Source organism: Notolabrus celidotus, chromosome 7 (genome assembly GCF_009762535.1).
Source record: "Notolabrus celidotus isolate fNotCel1 chromosome 7, fNotCel1.pri, whole genome shotgun sequence".
In the NCBI taxonomy this organism is placed as follows: Eukaryota; Metazoa; Chordata; class Actinopteri; order Labriformes; family Labridae; genus Notolabrus; species Notolabrus celidotus.
In genome coordinates, this window is record NC_048278.1 from 12,351,335 (window position 1) to 12,379,288 (window position 27,954).

The window sequence follows — 27,954 nt, forward strand, 5'->3', positions numbered from 1 at the left end:
TTTTGACTGGTAGTGTATGTTTACTAATTCTAAACCTTGACCATGTTTGGTATAAATATCTAACATTGTAACAATACATTTACATCTGAAAATATAAAACAGTAAAATACCCCCTCAATACTAACACATTTTAGTATTATCATCAAATCTATTCCATAAAAAAAGTAGCTTTCTTTTCTTTGTAACTTCATGGTCAAACTTGACAATTCAGCCAAAAGACTAGACAGACAAGAATAACAGGTAGTAAAACAAGACCCATTACAATCAGCCCTGCAGGAGGGAGCTATTAAAAAACATTTAGTGCTCCCTTCATCTCAGAGCAAATACAATTTAATTAGCTGCTGACCTTGTTCGCTTTGTTGCAAATCAATAACATTTGACATTTAAAATCCTAATTAAAAGAACTGGATTCCCAGTTAGACTAACGGTAACACTGGTGAACTTGGGAAGATGTTTTAAGTCGTCTCTGATGAGCTCTGCCAGAAAAAGATTTATAATCATAACCTGGTTACCATCCATAACAACTCATTAACTTCTAAATCACAGGCTTTTAAAAGTTTGATTGGCATGCCGTTTTAAATGTCAAACAGTTCCTTTTAAAGAGACGGACAATTCAGACATAGATTTGAATCCTGCTCATTTTCTTCAGTACATGACATGAATGACATCAGCACTACCTGCTGGAATGGGTAAAACCTTGTTGGATTCATTAAAATCTACAATGTGATGTGGGTTTTTCAACAAACCAGAGGAGCAGTGGTCGGTCGGATTGACCCTATTTTGGTTCAGTATCATTTAACAGAAGCAAGAAGTAGAGCAGCTTGGATGCAAATAGAACAGGTTCAAGTTAGCCAAGTTGATTAAATAGCACCAGAGTTACTGGACCACCAAATTAATTATTCATATTTGTATTATTGTAGGACTCTAAAGTGTTGGTCATATGTTTTATCTTAGCTGGTGTTCAAGCTGGAGTGGAGCCATCTACCACTAGCCAAGACTGCAGCTCTGTTCAATGGTAGACTGCCATAAAAATATAATGCTCTATAGTACTCCAGACGTCAAGCAGCAATGACAGAGGGCATCTTTTATTGGGATGCGGTTTGGCAGAATTTTGATTAAGTTGTAGATAAAGTTGCATGTAGGTTATGTCTGGATAAACTGGCATATAACCACTTGACCAGAGCAATGCTTAACCAGCACAGGTATGTGGATGTTAACTGGTTAGGAGAACCAAAGATGGTGGTGCTAGCTCTGCCAATGTAAGCAACAATCTGCAAAACAATGACATATTTTTATTCTGAATCTAAACAACCAATTACAAGAAAAAAATTTGAAATTAGCAGCAAGCAACATCCCCCAGTCAAGGCAGATCTTGAGTCAATTAAGAAACATCAAGTCTTTGGTCAATCAAGACACTCAAGAAAAGTTGTAAAACAACATTGGGTTACTGTTTTAAAAACTTTAGAGAATAGAATAGAATACAAACTTTAAAGCCATTTGATGAAAATAAACACTGACTAGTTATCAGGAAAATGATACCTAAGATAAACCCATTGGAGTTATCTTGTTAGGCACTATAATTGTCAGGTTGGTAGCAGGTCGAGCAGCCATATTTGAGGGCTCAGTGTGTATCCAGGTTAAGTCCAGGCTTCAGCGGTCAGTCACAGTGTCTGGCTGGCACTTATGGTTCCTGCTTAGTTATGTTAGCCTAGCCTTTTCCTTTCTTTTTCTTCAACCCACAATATCTGAACGTTTGCACCCATCCCTCACATTGAACATCCTTTACCTCAGGCTCCATGTTTCACCTGTGTTAAATATTACAGTTATGTTTTTCCTAGGCTTAATCTTGATAATTTTGTTAAACTAAATAAATTATTTTTTTAATGATCGTTGCCTTTGATGCATCTCCTTTCATTGTTTTGTACCTGAGCCAGGTCAGAAGTCCTATTCTGCTACCTCAAAGACCTCTTCTGGAACAGAGTAACTTGGGCTGAGCAGGTACAATTACTGGAAATAGCTTTTTGGCAGAGAGCCCTGAAGGCACACACCTTTGTTACTGGACTTAGCTCCTTGTTTTTCATACAGATATCAAGGCTGAAGTAAAGAGACCAAAGCAGATAATGAAAGAAAAACAAGAGAAAATCTCTAGGTGGCTTATTCCTTGGCGAAAGTGAAACTCAAAGAGCGCAAATACACGTCAGAATCCCTTCTTATTCAGTTCTTTTTTAGGTAAAGTCAGAATAAGTCTGCGTAAAGTTTTGAGCCTAAATCAAACAGTGGGTCTTTACTGAATGTGCTTACAAGACATTGAAGTAATTAATTCTCACCATTACATTGAAAAAGCTTGAGAAATGTTTCCTTTTAAAACTTTTTTTGTTGCAACTAAGGCCAGTATTTTTCAAAGCTGGCCCGAAAACTTAATTACTCAAAATGAAAGAACTTACCTGTTGCGATTTTACTTTTTATTGACAGAGGATTTTATCAGGATAATCTTACCAAATAAAGCTTTTGCTGTTGGAGGTGAAGTCAGGTCTTTAGGCAGTGAAAGCTTGATTATGTCTGTGTAGACTTTTGTTTTATGATTAATTTAAAACTGGATTGACTCAGTATCAGCAGACACTGAAACATTACTCTGTGGCGCAGGTGCAACGCTTGATTAAACAGTCTCAAATCCAGTCAGCAGCCTGGGATTTTAGTACTGATAAAAATGGTGGCTGAGCGTAGGAATTTCTATAAATGCGATGCCACATTTTCCTCAGTTTCATTTAGATCTACACATTTGCAGAATGTGATACTACAAAGGAGTGCTGCGGTGCCCGAATACAGTACTGTGCATCTGCTGGCAGATAAGAAGTCCATTTACTTGTATTGTAAATCAAGCCCTGTTGCCTTGACCTGCAGTAGTAGGACGGCTTATTGCAGAGACTCTGCTCCTCTGAAGAAAATTAGGGATACATTTGAAGTAGGTGGAAACACAAGAAACTCCTCCTCGGGGTTAGGCTGGGTGGTGGACTCCGTGGTTATTATGGCTCCTTAAGTTACAACAGCCTCTTTGCTCCACTCTGCTCTGCCAAGCCTGGGGGACTCATTGGCTCTTAATTGCATTTGCACAAAAGTAATGGCGTTTTGGAGGAAAGCAAATGCCAATGGGAGGGTAAGAGGGAGGGGCATGCATGCTGGAAACAGATTTTTTTTCACTGCATAATCAGGCTGGAAAAAAACCTGTGAGAGAGATACTGGGACAAGAAGTCAATTATTAAAACTTACCTTTAAGTTATACTCAAAGAATTTGTTAAAAAATATCCTCGTATGACTTCTGATGACCACAGTTGTTAATAAAAAGCATCACATTTCAGATCTCCAGTACATTAAAGCAAAACAAGCTTACAAAGTCTTGACCACAATCCCCAAACTCCTCCAATAGCATCTGTGTATGAACAGAGAGGTGCTATTTCAAGCCAAGGTCAGATATTTTTAAAATCTTAAAGACATATTTTTACCTTGTATGCTATGCTGTTGAGGACCTTCATTGCCAGATCTGACACTTCAGGGAAAGGGTCTGCAGCAAGATGTAGCAGCACTCTCCAGATCTGAGTGTAAACACTGTTGAAGGACACGCCTGGAAGAGATGCACAGAGCAAAGGGTTCAGCATCTTTTTTTTTATAACTTTGCAAACAACATTCTGAAAAAGTGGACTAAACATAGGAGATACACACAGATTATTCACCTACTACAAACACAGCACATTCATTTCTATCTCTATCATTGCCCCCATTCAGGTTCATTAAAACAGCAGAGCTAACTGCTCAGTGGTTATGCACAATCATCTCATTAGCATCAAGCCACACGCCCTCTCTTGCAAGTCGTTTGATATGTTGAGGTGGCAGAGGGAGAATGACCTCTGATGTTAGGTAATGTACATCATTAATCAACAAACACACACACCCACACACAAACACACACATCACTCACACACACAGGCACACACGCAGGCAGCTGGCTCTCCTTATCCACCAGAGCCTTATTGCTGTCAAATGTTATCATGAATACAAATGAACAAGGTCTCTGGCTGTCAGGGGGTTTTGTTTGTCTGTCACTATTTTAATCTTCTGTGTTGTTTTTTCAAGGGTGACTACAAGGGTCACAGTTTTGTCAGTTTCACTCATCAGTCCGTGTCTTTGTTAGAACTTTTATTCTTTTTCTTTTGCTTGTTTCTTCTTTTTGACAACTTCTCCAACCCTCTGCTGTCATTTTTAAAGAAATCACTTCCTGAAATCTGTTTGTTTTTGACCTGAACCTGCCAGTCCAGCTTCTCTAAGTATAAGAGCACTCTGTCTCTGCAGTGAACTGAGCATCAGTTCCTGTTGCTGTGCCTCCAAATGTCCCTGTGGTGTTAAAATTCATCTCAAAACCTTGCTATAATCTGACAGTGACTTCAGGTAAAGCAAGTAGTCATTCAGATACTTGAGTGAGACATTAAGGTCCCAACTCACAACATGTCCTTTTTTTGTGCAGCGTTCAGTCCCAATAGTCCGAATGGCAACTTGTGATGAACAAATGGAGTTGGAGTTGACATATGACTCATGCAACTCAGTGAAATCCACACCCATATAGAGATACTTTGTCATAGAGATTATTGTTACACTAAATCAAAGTAAACCATCTGGTTTTGAGGTTGCATTCTGGTCAACACTAAAGAGGTGCACTCTTAGCCAACTTAACAATGAAGTATCATTACCCTAGCCAGTGGGAATCAGAATTACTAGGGACACAACTTAGCAACAATTTGTTCACGTAGGCAGGCAAAACCAATCACTGGGAAGCTGGAGTTGGGAAAAAACTATACCTGTGTTCCAGTTTAACAAGTACCCCTGTTTATTGCTGATTTTCAGCCAAATGGGTATGCGTGGTTGTATTTACAACAGCTGCACACATTGGCTGGAAGTCAGCAGTTAGCAGTGTAACAAGTTAGACCAAAACACCAACTTGCACTTTCCTATCAGTGTGTGTGTGTCTGCAAGTGTGTGTGTGTGTGTGTGTGTGTGTGTGTGTGTGTGTGTGTGTGTGTGTGTGTGTGTGTGTGTGTGTGTGTCTGCAATATCTAAAATGGCTCAGAGGATTTTTTAGATGCTGGACTTCAAGTTTTTGGTCTAAGGTCTCAACTTTCTTTAAAGCATGTTGACATGTTGATTTCCCTGCAGAAAAATGTTTCATCAGTCGAATACAAAATATGTGTATTAGTTGTGTGCTGGCTGTTTGAAGTTGATTGGCAACAGTAAACATACCAGTTTTTAAAGATATGTCCGTTTTAACCATAGACCGTATATATAATGGATAGCGTCGCGTCGCCTTTTTCTATTGTACGGTTTTAAAGCCAAAATATCCTGTTCCAGAACGCAGACATCTTGTACATTTTCTGCAGCCAGAGTCTGCGCAGTAGGGAATTTGTGTGTTTCAACGGTAAAAAGCTCCGCCCTACAGCGTAGCGTCCCGAGGTCCTACGGAGTTTCCCTCTACAGCAGCTGTCAATCAAAGCAAACCCGGATGTAAAAACCCGTTTTTTAACTTCTAATAACTAACGAAAAAGAAACTTTACAGAAAAAATAGGCCTTGAACACAAAACAGTCAAATAATAACTACATATCACCACAGCATACGGATGTGAGAAACTTTCGTACGAATTATATTTATTTTTTAAATCTTGACCGCAGCCCCATTCAATTGAATGGGGGAGACAGAGTTTTTGACCTATACTGCAGCCAGCCACAGTTTTTGTGGCAGCCTCATTTCGAGCCGAGCAAGATGATGTCCATTTTATATACAGTCTATGGTTTTAACGGTCAGCTATCTGCTCCTACAGCTTCAGCCATGGAGAAGTATTAGTCTCCAGCTGTGCCTGCTTCTCATGTTTCCTACTTTTCTGCTTCCTCTCGCCTCCTAGCTTTCTCTTCTTATCCTCAGATCTTCCCAACCATGCATGTGGTCCTTAGGTCGACCACTTTTATGCCCTCTGTTTTATCATATCCCTGCTTCTCTCTCCCTTTCCTCCCTGTGAGGAGCACAGGCAAAGCCCTGGAGCTGCAAACTCCTCAGGGCTTCTGGAGAGTTGGGAAAGACTGGATCCTGGACCTTCTTATATAAAGCTTGGGGTTCTCTCCTGGGAGATCCAACGGTTCAAAGGTTTCTCGCTTCAAAGACAATGGAGCAAAGAGGGATGATTCTGAGAAGGGAGAGAGGGATAGAGAGCTCAAGCTGTGGGGAAAAGAAGGATACAATACAGAGAAGGAGGAATCTGGAAAGGTGGGGCACAGAGAGGCCAAAGGGAGTAAAGAGTGAGAAAAGGAAAAAGGGAAAAGATGAGATATTTCAGAAACCAGTGTGCTGCAAGATATGGAAAAGATCGGTGAGAAAGGGGAAAGTAGAAGGAAGAGAGAAAAAAGGAAAGCGGAGGAGAGAGAAGAGGTAAGGGATGAAAAAAATAGAGAGGGCGAGTGTAAGAGTGGAGGAGAGAGTGAGTGAGGGAGTAAAGAGGTGATTATGGAGCAGCCTGAGGGGCAGGATATGATTAGCGGTGGCTAGCCAGAGCGCTACCTGCTGCAGTAAACAGCCAGTTGATAAATGTGAAATATGTTCCTCTCCCATTTAACTGCAGCACTACATTTCAGAGCACACAAATTACAGCTGCACACTACATAGTCCACCTAAGAGAGGCTGACGGCTGACATTACTCACTGACTGTATGCTGCACCACTGACTTGTCCTGACTCGACACTTGACTTCTGCAAATCCAAAGGGATCTACAGTAGTATAGTAGATGTTAATTATTGGATAAATGAAGCCCCGCTTCACTGTTTTATAGCCTCATCCTCGATTCTGGCAGACGATATAAAAAAAACTTTAACACTACAGAGTGATTTTTGGGAGCTGTAAATGTTTAAGCCATAAAAAATGCATCAGACATTTGAAAGCAGAGGAGGGACTTCTCTGTGAGGCAGATTTTAAATGTGTTTCAAAGGGAGATGATCCAAATCATGTCTGTGATGCTCCTGAAATGAGGGAGCGCCTGAAAGGCACTGACACAGGTTTAAGAGAAGTGAAGCCCTTGATGTGACAAAATGTAAATGTCAACGCAGTTTCAGCAAATGTTAGGCACACCTTTATCAGGCATTTTATGACTTAATTTACATAGTTAATTCATCCAAAAGGCTTTAAAATGTCCCCTCTTTTTCACAGCTCCACTGATCATGGACACCCACAATTCCCAGAGGATCAATCCCCTCGTTATTGATCCACTTCTACAATTCATTTTTGCTATGAGTGAATTATCATGATAACTACCAGATGTATTGATGTGAAATCTTGTACAGTTATTAAGCATCAAGTGGCAACCTCTGGTGAAGCCAACCTGGAATTTCAAAACACTGCAGTTCCTCAATTATCCACTGGAGGCTGACTACAAATATCAAGGAAACAACGTTAGATAGCCTTTTTCTCTTTTTAAAGCAAAATGAAAATAGTTACAGCCTGGTACAAACAAACAAACAAACAAAAAAATGTTTGTTCTCTGGCTAATTCCTTTATTTGTAGAAACTGTGTTAAAATGTATTTTTAATGACAGATCTGTTTAGACCTAATTGGGGCTGAGAGTTATTCATTAATAGGCAAAATTAGGGGCATGGTTATTTTGACAAACAGGGCATGTTGAAGCCAGTGACTGAGATTTATTTAGCCTGCCTCAGCTTTGTCTCTTTCCCAGTTTCTGGATAGCCTGAAAGTCAACTGGAGACAGTATTTCCAATATATCGACCACAATATTTGGACATCATAATGCCCAATGGATGGCATCACCAAGAGCACTTTCATGTTTTTTTTTTTTTTTTTTACAGAGTATATGTTTATGGTCGCCTGTGGATGAATAACAGCGATGTTTCTGTCATCTGCAAGTCGCTCTCGAGGCCGACCATATTCCTTAATAACACAGAGTTTGACTTCTCAAAGCAAAAGACTACTTTATAACACAAACACTGAAATAGGGTGGTATTTATGAACATTGCAAACACACATATCGGTACCTATACAGGTGCCCTGCTTTTCACATGAAAGTTGTGATGCAAAGAACAAACTTGAAAAGGAAATGTACCCTCTCTGCTACATGGAAACTAAACATGAAAAGAAAAACAGGCACTGGAGAACCATTTGTGAGTGGTGGTGCTGCTCAAGTAGGAAGTAGATGCGTCAGATGTCTAGTGCATGTGACGCTGATGTGAAGATGTATGTAAGTATGTGATCTGGACCCTTACAGCCCAATGGATGCAACTAGTATGCACTGGCCATAAAACACTGGACATTGATGTGTGTATTATTTGTAACATTATTTAAGAGTGCGTATGCATATAAATGACTGCAACACTGATTACTAAAATATACACTTTTACATTTACTGCTTCAAATATTTAAGATCAAAAACAAAGTGTGGGGCTATAATTCAGATTTTTTTTTTTTTAAATCAGAACATCAGAGGAGAATAAAAATGAATGTAAGAGATAGAAATGAAAAAAAAAAAAAAAACTAATGAAGGCATGATATGTGAATCAATAAATGACTGACTGGTCTGACTCCCACACAGCTTTTGCATCCTGTAGACCAGAAGCCAGCAGCTGCTGCATCTAGCTTTTATGGTTCAAATCTCTTCTTATCCCTCTAATACTCAGTCCATTGCATCTCTGAAAATGTGTCATTGCAGAGTTAAAACATAGATGTAATAAAAAGGGAGAATGTATGCTGCTTCACACCAAAAAAAAAGAGGAACAAGTGAATGCATTTTTCTGACAAGATGAAAAACAAAGCCCGAAGGCTTTTGTGAGAACAACTCGGAACAAAGAGGATAGGAACAAATATGTAAACAACACAACAGTCAGAAGACAAGTGAAATCTCAGCTGAGTCAGATGCCTAAATCTAAGTGACAACAAAACTGTAAATGCCAACAGTGCCTTAAATTTGACAATAATATGAAGTCAAGTTAGCATTTTAGCCATTTCTTTATGCTCCTGAATATTGCTAGCAACAGCCATTCATCTACTCTGCCTTGCTTGTTTATACATGCAGCCGCTGCAGGCTGCAGTTATAAACAAGCGCGATGGGAGGCTGGGACTCGTCTCAGCTTGTTGGTGGGTGGCTTTGTGGACGAGAGGCCAGTATGTCTTTTAGCCTGTTTACATGGGGACTGCAGGCCTGCAATAACAGACAACAAGCTGCATAAAAAAGCTTTAACTGCATACCCAATGCTGTATCTGCTGGATAAAATGGAAATGATTGAAGTGCATTGTCGGGGTGCTTTTATTGTATTTTTTATCGAACATTTATGTCTAAGCTCTGGTGTTACATGGTCAGAGTACTCAGTGGGCTGATGTTCAAGTTGGGTTGATTATAGACTAGAGGATACTCTGGTATTTTAAAGCTGGGCACTGTTTACACATGTTGATGTTTAAATGGCAAATAGGTGCAAAAAGATTCTGAAATGATCCAGGTGATTGCTTCAGTAGGCTGTAATGGCTTTAACACAATGTCTTTTTTAAATTTCCTTTCAAAATAAAAGCAATTTTTTTCTAAATAGAAAACAAAGTAACCTTGGCATAAGGCAATAAAAAAGTCAAAATACAAATGTCACAAAGAGGCAGTTTTAAGGGACACTCCATTTCAAAGCTTAAACATGATATGGGTTACTTAAATCCTGAAAATAAGTTGTATCTGGATTAGAGATGTTTCAGAGTGACTTATTTTGTCTCAGTTTCAATGAAACTATAAATTCTAACGTGTCTAAAGGTCAGAAAAATCAGAAAACAGCTGCTGTGCACAACTTGTCCAAAAAATCTGCTTGAACACTCAGGACAGATAGATGGACATCCAGGGCTTGCGATGTGTTCTTTAGGTTGAGTCCGTGCTCAAAGGGTATCCAAAAAAAAGTATAAGTTCAACAAACCCAAAAGGTGTCAGTGCCTGTATCAGCCCTTTGAAAGAAAGTGTGAGTTCTTTGAAAAATATATTCTGTGTGATTTATCTTAAAATCTTTTATTTATTGGATATCTTTTTGGTAGCAGGTTGCAGCATTATTCTATTTTTTATTCTATTTCATTTTATCTTTCTTAAAGGGGAAGTTTTTGAAGCTCCCAGTAAAAGAGAAAAAATTGTATGTGTTTAGTTTGTTTCCTTTACTGTTCCGAAAATGAACTGAACTGCTTTAAAAAAGTGGTAAAAGTGTGATTTTTGTTTGTGTTAGTTTTTGTAGTTCCACCACTAATACTGTGACGTGAAACTACCATCTTTTTTTATCAGTGAGTTCTCATGGCTTTGAAGAAAGAAGACATGTCTGAGTGTGCTTTTAAAACGTTTTCTTTCCGTTCACACAGAGCTGTCTCTCTGTAGGGATCTCTTCCATTGTAATGTGTGAGACTGGAGAAAAATTGGACCCCTTCAGACGCACAGCTAGAGGATGTACTTTTAGACATCTGCTATAAAGGATAATGTTAAAGCCTTTACAGCATGTTTTGTCTCTACCAGCTGAAGCAATCTATGGATCTGTCTGTATAACTTAGTAATTTAAAGGTTCAAAATATAGGAGTTCTTTATGTTGAAGATGACTTGCTGCCTATTCATTCAAAGGAAATAAGGTCTTTTTTGTGAGTTTTATTTTAATTGGTGGTTGTGGTTCTTATTGATAGCACAGCTGAGAGAGGTAGGAAACGTGAGGGAGGGATGAAATGCACCAGTGACTGCTGTGACAAGGACTACAGCCTCCGCACATAGGGCGCGCACTTAAACCACAGGGCTGACTGGCGAACCAATTAAGGGAGCATGTTTAACCGCTTTTAGTTGCTACTGTGTCTGTTTGTGTAACACAAATAATACATGCATGTGACTTTTATGTTGGAGTTGAATTCAAAAGCAGAGAGATTTGGTCAGTTTCCTCAAAGGGCTGGTGTGAGGCTGAGCTGAGCCTGAGTGAATCATGTTCCCCTTTATAAAATAAGGTGGCATTCATTTAAGGAACAAATCAAAGGAAACACGCTGAAATGAAATTTAATTATAGTACCTGAACCTACTTTCCTGCCAAGTTAAATTCACTGTACTCCAGAGCTCAATTTATTTTCCATTCGATTTTCCATTTTGACTCATTTTCGATTGAGGCCTGCAAAAAAAAATCACACAGCGGGATGTGAGAGAGAGAGAGAGGGAGAGGGAGAGAGAGAGAGGGAGAGGGAGAGAGAGAGAGAGAGAGAGAGTGACAGTGAGAGTGAGAGTGAGAGTGAGAGTGAGAGTGAGAGTGAGAGTGTGAGAGAGAGAGAGAGAGATAGAGAATCCCAAGGTTTTCTTTCCCAAATCTCAATGGGGTTGGAGTGAGTTAATGGTTTTCCTGCTCGCACACAAACCGGCTGTCAGGGCGAATGGTGGAGCCCGCCGATCACCTGAGAGGAGGGGTAAGTGAGCAGGTTTGAGCTCAGTGTTCACCAGGAAAAGCACTTTAATGGCCTCAAGTGAGTCACAGCTTCAACCCCACATCCACCCCCCCAACTATGCTGTCCTTTACACATCTTCAAAAGCTTTCTTTACATTTGTTCTATTCTTAGAGTCTAAGCTTTCCTTTCTGTCACTGCCCTCTCAGGATTTCACCCATTGAATGGAATGCCTGAGGTTTTCTGGTGCCATCACATTCTCATGGTCGTGTATTTTCTTACATTTCCCCCTCATTTCCTCTCACGCTTCATGCTGTCGGAAGTGTTCTATCATGGGATGGTACTTTCTCTGTATTAAAACATATGGTACTGTCCCAGTTCCTGACTCAGCAGGGTACATCCTCTTCATTGATGCTGCTACCAGTCTCTAGATACACACTTGGCAAACTATTCACAAAGCATTACTGTACAAAAGATGATATTTAAGTGAGAATTTTTCAGAACTTATGAGTGACACGACCCAATTTGAATACTTATAATATTCAGGAAGTTCACCATACGCTTTAATCAAACTACTTGAAAGGCTTTGAATGCTCTCAAATAATGATACAAATTCTTCAATCAATATTTACAATAGGTTTTCTTTTCATTCCTTGGAACTGAAAGAATCTGTTTGAGCCACGAAGGGGGAATCAATTGTCAATGCACATATGGAACAATTTGAAAAGCAACAGAACAAGAGCAAAAACTGTGGCATAAAATACAAAAACAAAAAGGTTTGGTTTATTTGTTCTGATTTATTTCCTGCAGAACACTCAAGGCCCACCAGTGAGCCACCGCCCACACTTTTAAAGTGACTGTTCTAAATTGTACAATCAATCAACGGACTTTAAAATTCTAAGTAAAAAAACAACACAGCCTCTAAAAATGACTGCTGGCTTGATTCATGTTGTTGCTTGCATTAATCCGCAATGCGGGGGACCAAACTATAGATAAGTCTGAACTGAGAGTACGCACTACAGATCATTGTATGTAGACTTGTCATGTGGATTTCAGCAATGCCCTGTACCTGTAGCTATAGCAAAGCTATAAAGGTTTCACTAAGATAGACAAATCAGTAAATGTTTCTTTTTGTGCTGAAATGGCTATGGTGACTTCTTCTATTATCAGATATCAGTTTCTGATGAGGGAATAAAAGCCCCCTGTCCACTAAGGAGACAACCCATGTCTTATCTTTTCTGCAGCTTATCTCATCATCATTAAGAATATTTGAGTATCTAAGCTATCATGCTGGGTCAGATTTGGATAAATATGTGTTTTGAGAAGCAGACACATTAAAAATGAAAAGCAAAAATCTACAGATTCGCACAGATTACAGAAGTACAGGTCTTATTAAAAAATAACTGTATCCTACACTGTAAATAATTCAACTCAATAGTGTCCTTTTGTACTGCTGCAGTGCCTGCTAAATGCCTACACATACCATATCCAACACTATATTAAAAAAGTATCATCTCTTCGCCGTAGCTCAAATAATCCCTAAATCAGAATGATATTCTCACAGGTGTTTTCTCAGAATTTACAAAACCCCCTGCAGCACAAAAGACTAAAAAGAGCTGTCTGCACAGGCTGTGTAGCACTCACCATGACTTTTTAATGTGCCTTTGTGAGCAAATAGGTGGAAAGTATGAATGAACAACAATGAAAACAGCATGTTGAAATGAAACACACAGACAAGCCCCAGAGGGGTTGCAGAACTTCTGACAAGCTGTTACCTATGAGGGAGTTGAGGGAGGAATAGGAGGACACCCGTCTCATTTTGTCAATGGTCTCAAAGGAGAGGATGTACTCGTCATTGTCTGGGCTCCCCAGGGTGCTGCTGGCGCTGCTGCTGGTGCTCAGGTTACCAGGAGAGAAGGCTGGTGGTCCACCTTGATGAAAGTAAACACACAGACACAAAAAGCTTCAGAGCCAATCATGAAAAACATCACAAGCTCCTTAAATATAACACATGAAGATGCTGTTTAGCTGCTTTCGATGTCTTGCATAAATAAAGTTTATAGTTGCTGTTAAAGAGAAATAACAGAATAAACGTCCTAGAGTGTGAGGCCAACAAAGCAAAGAAAAAAAAACTCATAACTTAATTTCAGCTGTCAGACTCAGTCATCTCCTGCAGTAGCTCTCCTGATCACCAAACATTACTCTGACTCAAACAAACCAGAAAGTCATGCATCCTCTGAACCAACTGCTGGCTGAAATGTGTAAATGTAGATTGGTAGAGAATGGAAACACGCTGGGCTCTTTGCCTGTTGATGATAAACACTGCTGCGTATAAGAATAAGCACTGAGAATGTGAATTAGAAATGGGTGTCAGCAGTAGGTTACACGCTTCACCAAGTGCCATTGATTTAGCTTCACTTATGCGCTCATGCATTCCTCAGTCTGGCAGAGGTTGACAGAGGGCGGGCAGTTAGCTTGAGATGTCTGAACCATGGAGCAATGACACAAACAGGATGCTAAAGGAGCGCTGCAGTGACAGCAGGTCACAAGTTCACAAAGCTGTGATTATGATGTTTTCTGGTGATATGACAATCATCAATTGTTTTTTTAGGATAATCCATCATAGTCATGCATCCAGTTTTAGAAGCAACATAGTTTTAATGCTTTAAATTCACTGTGGAATAATGTCATAGAAATTGATGTAACCCTAATGCTGTATTTTTACATACTCATTAAGAAACTGAAATTAGTTAATTAGTTATTTGTGACTTCACAGTGAAGTGAACGGAAGAAAAGTTAAGGAGTTATTTTCTTCAGTCCTATGTCTTATGGCGTTTGCATACAGTACATATGAAAATCCTTTTAAAAACTGCTGATTGCTGTTGAGATGTAATAAATATACAAGAAACCACCTAAAATTATAAAACAGCTCAGTTGGCAAGGCATCTGAAGGGAATCCATCCATCACAATCCACTGTGGCAGACGTTTTCTGAACAAGGGTGAGAGCAGAGAGTTTGTCCCACAGTGAACTTTCAGAGTGCTGCAGTTCAGCACCATGGACAGCTCCAGTGGAATTCACTGAATTTCAGATACACAGAGTCAAAAAGGAGCTCTGCCTCTGCAATGTTTACTCCTCACTTATAGCACCGTGTTACCAAGGCAGCCACAAGGCGATCAACAAGCTACAATGAAACATTGTAATATTACAGAGGAATATTCTGCACATAGAACACACCTTTTTTATCCAGTGCACTAGAAATAGGACTTGCTTGGGTGCGTCTGCCAACCAGTTGAGTTATTTTACTTTACAGATGAATGACAGTATAACTACTGACCCAGACGGGGGGACATTTTTGTTTTTGTGAGGTTACATTATCCTTAGAATGAACCATCAGGATAAGCAGGCCTAATCAAGAGGGAGTGGAAGTGATTTTGGAGGGACATTATACCAAAGAATGGCTCTCTCATTGTTTCCCTGCAGAGCAGCGAGTGTCATTAGAGAAGAAGAGCAGGGAGAGTTTGGCCACAAACTGATCTTGGAATGCTTTGATGTCTTAGATGAAAAGTAAATGAACAAATCAGGAAATTAAATTCATGAGAATATGACTGATGTAAAGGTTATGTTATTTTGACCTTTGACTTTCAAAACGTAATCAATCGTAAGTGGATGCTTCTGCAAAATTTCAAGGGATTCTCTCCAAGAGTTACAGATAAATTGTGTTCTCAAGAATGGGACAGAACATATTTTAACTGACATAAATAGAGGATGAATTCTTAAGTTCAGGTAAAAAAAATTAATGAAAAGATCACAGTGACCTTTTATTACCAAAAACAATCAGTTCATCTTTGAATCCGACTGGAAACGTCTTTCAAGTTTGAATTCTGTTCCTCCAAGTGTTGCAGAAGAAAAAACAAACAAACGCATGTTCAACCAGTAAACATTATTTCTCCAGCCTTAGCTGTGGCTGACACAGAGGTAAAAAATGAGAGAGATCATCCTATGATTCATCCACACTCAAATCTGAGCCAGAACTATTTGACCTCCACCAAGAACCTCCACAAATTAACAATTATCCTTTTCTCATGGGACATTAGCAAATTTAAGAGTTTTTTGGAAACTGGAGCACTAAATTAAAAAAGCAGCCTCAATTTAAGTCAAGCTGACAAGTTGCTCTACTTAGAATCTCTTTGGAAGGGCACTTGTGCTGCTAGGCTGAGAGCCCTTCACATCTGAGGGTGTTGTTTTATTTTGAATGACTCGACATTCTGATGTTAAAGTGCTTTTGGAGAGGGTCACAGTTCACCATTGGAGAGGAATTATAAATTTGGAAGCACAAATCTTCACAAGGCTTTAAACCTGACTAAACGGTGCAGTTTTAATAAATCTAATGTACATTTGTGTTTTAATCCACAACAGACTTGGATTATGGCATTTTCTGGTCACTTCTGTGTATGTATGAGAGCTGGATTGGAATAAATATTACAACACCGCACTATGAACTACTTTCCCTGCTTGTCAAACCGGTCACATCCTCTTACTGGATGTCAGTTCTGGCATTAATGCTGACTGAGTCTGTCTCGGGAAATAGGAACTGTTTCATTGATGGTCCACAGCTGATGTGGAGGAGGAAAACCTAAAATTAAATGCTCTGACAGGCTCCTTCCGATTAATTTCTTTCATTCAGCTGACTTAAATCTTCTTCATTGTCTTCATTCAATCCAACAGATTTATCTAAAACCTCATCTCATTGATCTCTCCCTCATCTGCCTGATTCTATTTCTCCTGCTATCTCCCTCTCTCCTACCCTCTTCGTTGAGGTTGAGATTCTGCAGGCTCTTGTTCAGGCGGGCAGTGGTGGCAGCTCGAATGTTGGTGTAGGAGTTGACTGGTCGCAGGCGTGGGATGGCCGGGCTGTCCCTCACTGGCGTCAGGTTGCCAGGCTCTGAATGTAAACAGAGGAGGACATACATCAGGTCACAGCATGGATAATCACCTTCTAATGATAATTAATGTTGTTCTAATTATCAGAACATTAAAGCCAGTTCAGACAAATGATGCACGACCAGAAAAGGTGAACTTTAACAAGTTGTAATGTGCCAGTCTGCAATGTTTCAAAAAAATGACATTTTACACCAATAATACACCAACAAGAAGTGGTGCATCACTAATAGTAAGTAATAAAGACTGTTTTCAGACTAACTTTTAGGCAGTTTAAGATATTAATTAACAAGCTGTTAGTGTTTGTCCTGCAACAGCTAAATTTCTAGCTTTGATGTGGGAGCAAAAACAAACAAAGCAACTCTTCAAACTTGAGTTAAGGGATCAAGCTGCTTTTGTCAATTTAACAACTTCGGATAAAAATATGTTGGCCAGTGGAAAACAAAAAACAACATTGTGTACAGAACAAGTGGCTATAGAAAGATTAGTGAAATATACACAATATAACATTCACACTATATTGTGTATGTAATGTTCCACTGAACAAGGATGGCAACATTTTGGTTGGTTTGTTCGGCAGTATTTCAGTCAATTATTACGTTTGTGTCCCACAGAAACCTCTGATCCTCAAACAAACTCTGCCATTTCGACCTGCTGAAAATTTGACAGATTGTGACTGAATTTAAAGCCACATTTTTTATGCTCTGCTGTTTAAATCGTTGACATGCCTTTGGTTCTTAACCATAGGCTGGAGTCTTGACAAGTTGAGTCGCAGGCTTTGCAATCAACATGCATGAGTGGAGCTGAAACCACCAGGTTGTCCTGTGTGACATTTGCATACAGTTTTCTAATACAGTTTCCTCTGGTGTCAAATCTTTAGTCCCAAATTGCATTGATGAGCAACAGACCTCTATCAGAAAAGAGGTGCCTTGAACTGACTGGTAAGAACCTTTTTATGCCTGGAAACTTTAAAAAATACTTTAGACTAACCACTTGAAAAAAATACCTCTGAGGTTGAAATATTTGTAATATTGCTCAGATGGAGAGAGTTGAGATCCTATCTTAATAATAACAGTTTTTTAACTACTGGTGAAGGATTGTACAAGGGCTCTTCAGCATGACTTTGCACATATTAAAAACATGTATTCACAGGATGCTGGTATTTTCCTTGTTAAAGAAGGACAAATCAGGAGCTCTTCGTCCTCTCCCCTTCAAATCTTAATATAGTCACCAGCCCTACATAATGACTCTGACAGTGATTCACAGCCAAAGCCCCTAAGACATATTTCAAGAGAGAAAATGTTTTTTTTCTCATTTTTATAATGTTATTTCATATTTGCCTCACACAACATCTGTCCTAGAGCTAGTAGCATAACTTAATAAAGAAGAACAGGAAATCACGGCAGTATCATTACAGTGTCAGAGTTGTTTAATACAAATCTTTAAGCTGTGATTATTACAGCTGAATAAAAAGGCTGCTTTAAAGAAGGGTTTAAGAAGAACACCTCTGATAGACTGCTTTGGGTTTTATTGTTTCTGAAAAACTGCCCAGGTACTGAAAATGAAATTTAGCTTATTGCTAGTTCTGGTTCCATCTTTTTTTCTTTATAAAGTCACTTAAATAAGGTGAAAACTTCATAATTTCATAATAATCCATAATTTCTATCAAAACCTGTTTATTTAGTACAGAAAAAAAAGCTGCTTTCCATGATGAATGAATGTATTGATGAGTTTAAAACCAGGCATACAGTGGTCTCAAATGTCCAGTTGAAGCATTGTTGTCAACATCTTTATTTTATTTTTTATTTTTATTTTTTGGGCTTTTGTGTCTTTATGATAGGACAGCTGAAGAGAGACAGGAAATTTGGGGAGCAGATGGGGGGGAAGACATGCAGGACATGGTCATGGCCGGGAGTCGAACTAGCGACCTCTGCGACAAGGACTATAGCCTCTGTACATTGGGTGCTTAGACCGCTAGGCCATCAGCTCTCCAACGTCTTTATTTTTTAATAGAATTATGAAGCATTTCTTCATCAGGCACATGACACCTATCCAAAATATCTGAATAATTCAGGGGTGTGTTTTTACTGCAGTGATCTGCAGTCAGACAAACATTGCAGGGCAGACAGTACTCTGTCTGTAAGATTAAGATTTAAGAACAAAATGTTAAATTTCTATCTGTGTGCGTGTGTGGTGTGTGTGTGTGTGTGTGTGTGTGTGTGTGTGGTGTGTGTGTGTGTGTGTGTGTGTTTGTGTGTGTGTGTGTGTGTGTGTGTGTGTGTGTGTGTGTGTGTTTGTGTGTGTTTGTGTGTGTCTATCTAGAGTACCTGCAGTGTTGGCTGGTGATGGAACAGAGTAGTTCTTTTCTTCCTCAATAAACTGGAGGGCGACTGTGCAGAAGTTGCTCTCATACTGGACCACCAGGTGACTCAGTGCTACAACCAGCTCCTGTAAACACAAAGAAACACACAACCACATTGAACGACAAGTTTGAACTAAGCAGAATTTCACAGGCAAAACTCTGACGTATCAATGATAAATTCAATCCCAACATTTGTAATTATTTGCTTTGATATCTATTTTTTTTTCTAGAACCAATCATTATAAGGGTGATATTAGAAATTTGTATAACATCTGTAGGTCTGCAGCCCTTTACACGTTTAACATCTGTACCGACCTTCTTACCGTCCAGGAAGAACATTTACTCTAAGGCTATACACATTTGAGAGGTGCTTAAAATGATTATGATGAATGATAAGTTCAAGTATTAAAAGAGTCTTTTGTAAAGCCTCAAGTAGTTGTTGAGCATCTTGTAAATACACTTCTTTCTTTGTAGCCTACCGGGGCAACTGACATTCTCAAATTTGTCGCTTTTCAATTAATGAATTTACCTCCTTGAAGCCCTCACTTGCATTGTTTCCTAAATGCTTTTCTCAGCAAAGAACTGAAGGAGAGACGCAAGGGTGAGACTCAAGGACACAGGAGGCCAATTTGCCAAATGAGAAATCCTTCATTTCAGCGCATTAGTGTAAAGACATGTCAGGTTCTAGGAATGAGATGCACAGCTCTCTCTTCTGTCAAACCCACTGTACAAATGTTCGGGTATCCCTCATTAAGAGACAGTATCAAAACCTTTTCATCTATTTCCCATATGAATGGCTGTCTGAGTCAGAAGAGGTCTTTTATGAGAAACCTTTGTTAAGTGAGATATGGAAAATGTTGAACATGGCTGATTATAAGTAGATTTACTTTGCTTCTTAATTTTTAACTTATTTTTTCCTCCTTGTAAATCCTCTAATGTGTGAACAGATCAATGGCATTTGGTATGATTTCTGTGGCATTTCATTTGACTTGCATTTCTGTGATGAGCACAATAAAACTCCACAGAGCTGCATTAGTTTGGATCAATGTTGCTGTTAAATAAGGTACAAACAAAATAACAAATATGGCACGAGATGCCACAGGTGTTATGTGTATTAATACACTGTGCCGTGAAGGCGTCTAAAAATTGACAATTTTTCTGCAGAACCTTAATGTGTGAGTAACACGTACAAAAATCTGAATTCACGCTGCTTGTTCAAATGATTTCTGCGTAGGAGACACCAGTGAACCCTCACTGTGAGCTCCTCTTTACGCTCCCGCTCTTCTCCATCCTCGTCACATCTGGTGCGTTTAAGAAACTTAAAGATCCTTCATCATCAGAAAGATTTCCAGGCCAGTGGAGGAGAGCGGACAAGAGGATGCATGAATGAATGCAATAAGCGCTCAATGGGGGGTTGCAGTGACATCATGCTTCCAGCATTTATGCTAATTTAAGCTAATATTGTCTCAACCACAGCTTTGCAGTTTACATAACAGTCGTATCGATCTTCTTGTCTTTTTATCTGTAAAAAAAAATCATTATTTCCTGACATTATAAAAACGTTTTCAACTGTTACCACGGTTTTGTCACATGTAGATAAAGGTCTTTTCATTACCCTTTACGGACTGTGCAACTAAATTTAAGTCTTTGTACTGCATTTCAGAATATTGATTGAACCAGATTACTGGGGGCCTTACCTGCAATATAGTGCTCCAAATCCTTATAGTACACCTGTTTATATTTCTCTTGCATCCAGCTCTGTATTTTTTGTCATTATGGCATTCTGACACTTATTTAACATGCTCAGTGTTTTTAACGTTCGTAGGTGTGTGTGTGTTGTTGTGTTGCAATGACCTTGCGGACGACAGGGCTGCCATCATTGATGAGCTGGGCCAGCATCATGGCCACGTTGTGGTCAATGGTGGTGGAGTGATCCGTCCTCTCGGCAGAGTTTCCCACAAAAGTCCCCAGAGCAAAGACGGCTGCACATCTCACCTGCAGCCACACAAACACAATACACTGTCAATCACCATGTAATCATGTAAATATTGCAAAGGATTTTTGTCTTTTTCAGCCTTTAGTTGTGCCCTCTGCTCTCAAACTTAAATATTTGCTTGTCAGACTCACAAATGCTGAATGTTGTTCTTTCAGACCAGTCGATGACAGTTGTTGTAGTTTTAGCTTTCAGCACTGGACATTATCTGTGCTGTATTCTCCTGTGAGCTGCTTTCTGCCAACATAGCTCATTACTCAGCCTCTCTGCTTCAGCTTGGATGTTTAATCCAAACCAGCACAAAACACATTTTCCATGAGGGATTAGTTTCCAAAATTGAAGCGAATCTCAGAGCAGTGTGAATATTTGTAAACTGTTTGTGGAAAGAGAAATCACATTTTGCAGACAACAGGATAAACTACATCACAGCCACTGTTTAATCTTGTGATGCAGCTTAAGTGATGCTACAGCAGCACACTTTGATGCTGCTTTGATGTGGTTTGCTTCACTTTAATTGAAATGACCAGCAGAAACCTTGAAGGAACATACTGTAATAACACCGTGACATGAGAGCAAAATGACCCCCTCAAGTGGAATAAACGATAGGGGATGGATGGATTTAAATGATAGACGGGAAAGAAAATGTCTTTTAAAGAGGGAAAAGTGTCACATGGGTCTCCAGCCCACCCACAAATCTTTTACACATTATAACGAAGGCATTGTTTGACTATAAGGATGTTTAAATCTCTCTTTGCGTGGGACATGTGCCTAAGCCTGATACTCCCTTCCCAACAGGGCCTTAGGTCACTTGCCAGACTTTTCTCCTCTGTTGTGTCCTGGTGGTAAAATAAATTACCCAACTGCATTTGATCTTCAGTGTCCCTTTCTACCTTTGAGTAATCCTAAAGACCCAGCTCTTTCAGGAACACTCATCCACTTATGCTAGACTCGTCCCCCCCTAGTCTTTGTCGCAGTGGATGCTAGTTCAACTTTGCTGCATTTTGTCAAGCCCTCACTATTCCTGTAGTTCTTCAGCTTTCCCAATTTCCCTTTATCCCTATCCAGTAAAGTAAATAAAGCCCCCCTCCTCCAAAACAAAAAATCAAATAAAAAGTGTTAATAACATATCTCTCATAAAGGAACTTGTCCTGTTCCAGAAGGCAACCAACCCCCCCCACTAAATGATTTAAGAAATACATAAAAGGCCTACAACACTCACAAACTGCAATAAAGAAGAACAATAAGATAAGATAGCTCTAAGGTATTCACAAACAAACCTTAAAATCTGAAAATACCAGATCTGATGTTCATTATTTTATGTAGAAGGAGCAGTCGTTTTATTAGCCTTTTCAGCTTTTTTCTCTTTTACGTCATATTGATGTTGACATGTCAACGTGCACCTCTGCAGATCCCAATGAATTTGTTTGCATGCTGTGATGACCCAAAACTATGACTAAACTAAAGTGTCAACCTCTCTGCATCCCCTCAGACGTTTACTTAAACTTAATTAAACTCTCTGCTTTGACACTGAACTCTCCCATCTCTGCCTGTCCCTGTTTCAAATGTCATTGGTTCCACTCACTTCTATAAGGCTCCAGGGGTGCACAAAGACACACACATAGCAATAATGCAGCAATCAAGGTGCCACTGCATCTGACACTAGGGGAGAAACTTTGAAACACCATCAGTTATGGATACATGTGCTGTATCTTCATCTGTTGCAGTAAATTAAAAGCATGCAGTCTTTGTCTCTTCTGATCCTAATCAGGACAAAAACTATGAAAATGACTTTACTGAAAGAAGTGTAACTGTAAAATAAACATCACACTGTAAAACTGATTCAATTTGTGTGTGTATGTGTGTGTGTGTGTGTGTCAGTGTCTCTGTGTGTGTGTGTGTGTGTGTGTGTGCGTGTGTGTGCGTGTGTGTGCGTGTGTGTGCGTGTGTGTGCGTGTGTGTGCGTGTGTGTGCGTGTGTGTGCGTGTGTGTGTTTTGACAGATGTGCTTGTAGACCTCAGCTTCGACCCTACAGCCAGAGCAGCTGTCTGTCCAGGAGAAGGGGGGAGTTACTCCAAAAAACAGATGTTCCATGTTGTGATCCTGTGTCAATAGATGCAAATATGTGTGAGTGAAGACACCCAGTGTCTGGGTGAACTTCAGGGCAACACTCTGTCTCCTGGTCCCTCTGGTCCACACAAGACTCATTCAGATGCTGACCGTCATGTTTACATATGATGAGCATAAAAGTTTAGGACCTGTATTGGTCTGCTCAACTTGAGTGAGTGTGTGTGTGCGTGTGCGTGTGCGTGTGTGTGTGTGTGTGTGTGCGCGCACAAGACTTTCCTTCCTTGTCTTGTAGAACTGAGGAAAAATATATTTTTCGGGCTTTTAAATATATTTATTTGTGTCTTTGGTTTGTTTTTCATGGTGCAGATTTATTGTTACTTGTCAAGACCTACAGCTGTAAAACCAGACTCACCATCTACAGACTCTACAGAGCAAAGTCATCCCAGGGATAATGAGGAATAGAAAATAACAATTATGGAAAATGTAATTTTGCACTGAGAAATGACATCAGGGTTCCCACTCTTTTCTGAGATCATTTTCCAGGATATTTCCAGGACATTTTCATTGATGATCAAGCTGGTATCACCGTCTAATTTTAGTTCCTAATTTAGTTCCTAAATAGTCTAATATGTTCCTCTCAGTGGAAGTCTACATTGAAAGACATGTAGTCTATGGCTATCAATGAAATCATCTCTTACATACTTAAAAATTATGGCAAATTGATAATAGAATAATGCAACCACAGACGTACAGCACTTCAATTTATTAGTGCAACCAAGTAACAATGATGGGCAACATCTCAGCTTTCTCTTTTCCCTCAAAATATAAAATGAGCTAAGAAAAAAACTGAAGAGTCTGCAAAGGAATCAGGAAGCTGCCTTATTGAAATAATTAAATAATAATAATAATGATCAGAGGATCAGTGCATTAATGACCTAAATAGAACTGAATGACAAAAATGGCCACAAATGTTTCTCAACTCAGCTCAAACTCAAAATATACCTGCTTAATCATGATATTCATCCTGCTAAGTGGTCGATATAAAACAAAGCGAATGTCACGTTTTTTATTTGAGTTACCATAAACTCTGAAAAAAATCACACCGGTGTAAAGACACACTCTGTATTTGAAGATCTCTCAGAGATTTAAAAAAGTTTAAACTGTCTTCCTGCATGGCGATGTCTATTATGATCAGCGATGTCTACAACGTGGAGTTTCTGTGCAGCTGTGTCGCTCTTTTTGTTCCGTTTGTTTTCACTATCGGGAGTTTGCACTTCTGCTAGCTAGAGCAGGGGTTCAGAAACTTTTTGGAGCCAGGTACGGAAGTACCGGAAGTCACATACACATGAATGGGAAAAAGACGATCTTTACAGCAGAAATAAACATGTTTACAGCCTGGTACAAAAGATGAGTGTAGTCTGAATAGCTCATTTCTCGATGTCCTCTCACTGTGAGGGGTTGAATTTTTTTCTAACGCGGCAATTTCGAAGATATTGAGATTACGAGTCTTCCAATGAGAGGCACAGCTGCCTGCAGGAACACTGTAGCTGTTGGCTAGGGGGCTCAAACTCTGCCTCTTTACGTCACACTGGCTTGACAGAAGCAGCTCTTCAGAAACAGATGGGTGACGTCACGGATACTACGTCCATATTTTATACAGTCTATGGTTAAGACACAAGATTGAAAAATGTATCTCCACAAATTACTTAAAATTACAAATATCCTGTCACACTGAATTATGCACATTTTATGTACATTTTATGGAAATGTATGGAAACTGCACTTATTAACAGTTAGGAACATGTTACTGTTTTGTTTTTGACCTGAAGATCTACTGTTACAGGTCAGGGGCTGCACAGTGATGCAGTGCTTAGCGTGTTACGTTGCCGCAAGAAGGTTCCTGGATCAAATCTTGGCTTACGGACCCTTCTGCTTGGAGTTTGCATGTCTTCTCTGTGCATTAATGGGTTCCACCATGTGTACTCCCTCAGTCCAAATACATGTTCACTGGGTTAATTGGTCACTCTTTAAGTTTAAAGTGTAAATCTGAGTGTGTCTGGTGGTTTGCTTATATGTTAGCTCTGCGATAGGCTGGCGACCTGTTCAGGGTGTAATCAGCCTCTTGCCAAATTACAGCTTGGATTGGCTCCGGCCCCTGTGCGACCAAGAATGGGATAAGTGTTGGAGATAGATAGATGGATGCATGTTACAGGTTATGATAATGACTAGAGGATAGGCAAAGGGAACATGCTGTTCAGGAATGGCTAACCTTGTTTCTGAATGTCGAAAAAATCATAATTTAGTATCTAACACTATGAAAGATATGTATTTGGTTTGTAATTACTAAATCAGGATCAAGTGGGAGCACACTGACTTAGTCTGAAATTAAAATATCAACAAAAAGAAGAAAAACATGAGTGAAGCTCTGAACCAATTAAAAAACAAGATTAAAAACTATTTTCAAAGAGTTGTTTGTGTCTGCATCTTCTTTAGTTCAGAGTTTTTTTGAAATAACAGAAGCAATCTATTTTTCTGTAAAGAGATCAATTTGACATTAGTGACAAGCACCCCGGGCTGGAAAAGAGATTAAAAATCGTACAAGGCCGAATCAAAACACTTGAAACAAGAACAATTATGGAATGAAATGATGCTTGAGAAAATGATCAATCTTGGCCAACCATGCATAAATAAAAATAGTTAAAAACAAGAAATTAGTGCTTCTTAGAGTTGCAGTTTTGGAGGTGCAGGGTTTTAAAAACATCTTTCTGTACTTTTCAGATGTAGTCAAACTCTTGTTTTAACCTCTTACCTCAGGAATGGGATCTGACAGCAGGGTGTATAGCTTCTCGTGGGCGCTGTCTCGAACTCCACACCAGCGCGCCGGGTCGAAGTTCTGCCAGATTCGGCCTAGACAAATAGCCACCCACTGGCGGAGCAGAGGGTGGGGGTCTGACAGCTGCTCTAGGCAGTTGGCTATTAGGTTGCCCTGCAGACAGGCCTCCTGGTGGAGGAGAGGAGAGTTTGGGAGATGGTCAGATGTGCACTTTTTACTTTCAGGTTTAAATAGGAAGAAATTTGCAAATTAGGATATTCAAGGAATTCTAGATTACAGGACGTGAGGTTTAAACAATAAAACTGGAAAGACCATTAGTGGAAGACATAATTTCAAACTGTCCAGATAGCAAGAACAATCACAAACTTTCTCCTGTTACCTCCGTAGGGTTGACGTGAACTTACACTTGCAGCAGTAAACACTGATTAACAAGTGTTAAATGATTTACAAAAGGATTTCCTGTACATTATGTATCAGAGTTAACTCCTGAGCAGGACACAGGCTCCAGGCAGGTAGCGGACTTGTAGCTCATTAGCCAGTTAATCAGCACTAACCTGTAACCTCACACTGAGCGATGGACGAAAAGATTATGAGCTCTGCAGCAGTATGACTCGTTTCTTTGAACCCTTCAGCCCTCTTCAAGTCTTACTTTGTGAACTCAGAGTAATTGGTCCATCAAGGTTTGAGGGAGTCTAAAATTGGATGGAAACTGGTCTCTCCACGCCAAAATCCTTTTGAACTTTCTTCATGACTTATTTATTCTGAGCGGAACAGTAACAAGCTCTTTCATGATCTGTTTCTTGAACCATTTTTTTCTTTCCAGCAGGTAACGAGAACAATGTCCACAGAATGCAAGACACTCCACTTAATTATTTTTGTATTGAGCGTCACAAAAAGACAGACTAGGACAGAATCACCTGTGCTTCAATGGTTTAAGCAAAATTAATGGAAATCAGTTCACATATGCAACAACAACTCACTACTCTGCTGCTTCAAGTTCCTTTATAGTAGTGTTTTGATTCCTATCACTCATCATGTGCTCTTCTTTTCTGTGTTTTTAAACTGTAAATAAAACTTTAAGCACCCTGAAAATGTGACATTTCACATTCAAAGACTGCTCACTCTCTGAGACACTGCAAGGCGTTTACTGTGAAGCATTTATGATGATCCTGAGCACTACCGTTGATACATCTCAATTCTCCCTGCAGGTTTTTTATCATTAAAAGACACCAGCTCTATAAAGCTTTTGTTAAGCATGTGTAGAGTGTAGCGTTTAAATAATCCCTCTGCATTCTCTAAATCTGACTCAAACTTGTGTCAGTGAACTGCAGAACTTTCATACTAAAAGAATCCCTCTACTGTTTGAGTCATTCTAAGTCATTTATTAAAGAATTTACCTGAAACGTTTGAAGAAATATTCCTATCAACTTTTTCTAACTTCCCTTAACTACTGCATTGTAATTCTCTTGCTGCATTTGTACATTAGAAATATCAGTAGAGGGAGTTAAATGTACTTTGAGTAACTGCAAGTCTGTGACTTCACAGGAGGATTCAGGAGGTTTAAATGTATTCCAGTCATTTCCTTTATCCACCTTATTCTCAGCGGCGTTACTGTAAAAGTGATTATGTGTGGGGCTTCTGATGGTATGAGGAAGTAGATACGTTTTTGTTTGGATTACCAAAGTGACAATTTATCAACAGAGGTTGCTTTGAAATAAGCAAGTTTTGCTTTTTATGCAACAGATGTCAAACTACATTATCGGTTGGGTTTTCTGAAATGCCATTCCTGAGTCCTGACACCTGTTGCACAGTCTATGGCCGTACCAATGATCTAACATGACTTTAACAGCAGTGTGTTGAACCTGTATCTAAGATGAGAAGGAGGATGACAAACAGTTTCCATCACCCTCCTACAGATGAAGACTCTGAAAGACGTGGCTGGTATAAGGTTAGCTTATGATTCCAGGAGAAGGCAGGGTGACGGGGCGTTAGATTTACTGTTACTGTTCGGTTTAGAATGTATTGTTAAGGCAGGTTATGGCTCGGACAGCAGGGCAGGGTGGATGAAAAATGGTTGTGCAACTATCTGTGTGGGGATAATAATATATACTGATATTTCACAGATGTTTTCAGAAGCTAAAAGCTGTAATACATGCACACAAAATCCAATCCTTAAAAACCCAATACAACACATTCAGTTACAGCTGTGATGACGTCTCATGGCCTCAAAACAATGAGCTCTAACTGTAACACTCAGGTAAGCCTGATGAGAATGAGATGGACTTAACTGCGTAAATATTGATACAT

The 27,954-nt window shown here is 39.5% G+C and overlaps 1 protein-coding gene across 2 annotated transcripts in view; it reads right to left on the reverse strand.

Annotated features, from left to right (window-relative positions):
• Positions 1-27,954, reverse strand: part of rptor (regulatory associated protein of MTOR, complex 1) — a 228,575-nt gene that overhangs the window by 41,731 nt on the left and 158,890 nt on the right. For both annotated transcript variants that reach the window (XM_034687742.1, XM_034687741.1), the window contains exons 17-22: positions 25,624-25,815; positions 20,609-20,749; positions 18,720-18,840; positions 16,259-16,396; positions 13,228-13,383; positions 3,501-3,619 (exon numbers count right to left, since the gene is read on the reverse strand). In XM_034687742.1, coding sequence (XP_034543633.1) covers positions 3,501-3,619; positions 13,228-13,383; positions 16,259-16,396; positions 18,720-18,840; positions 20,609-20,749; positions 25,624-25,815 — 867 coding nt within the window. The remainder of the gene's footprint in view (positions 1-3,500; positions 3,620-13,227; positions 13,384-16,258; positions 16,397-18,719; positions 18,841-20,608; positions 20,750-25,623; positions 25,816-27,954) is intronic.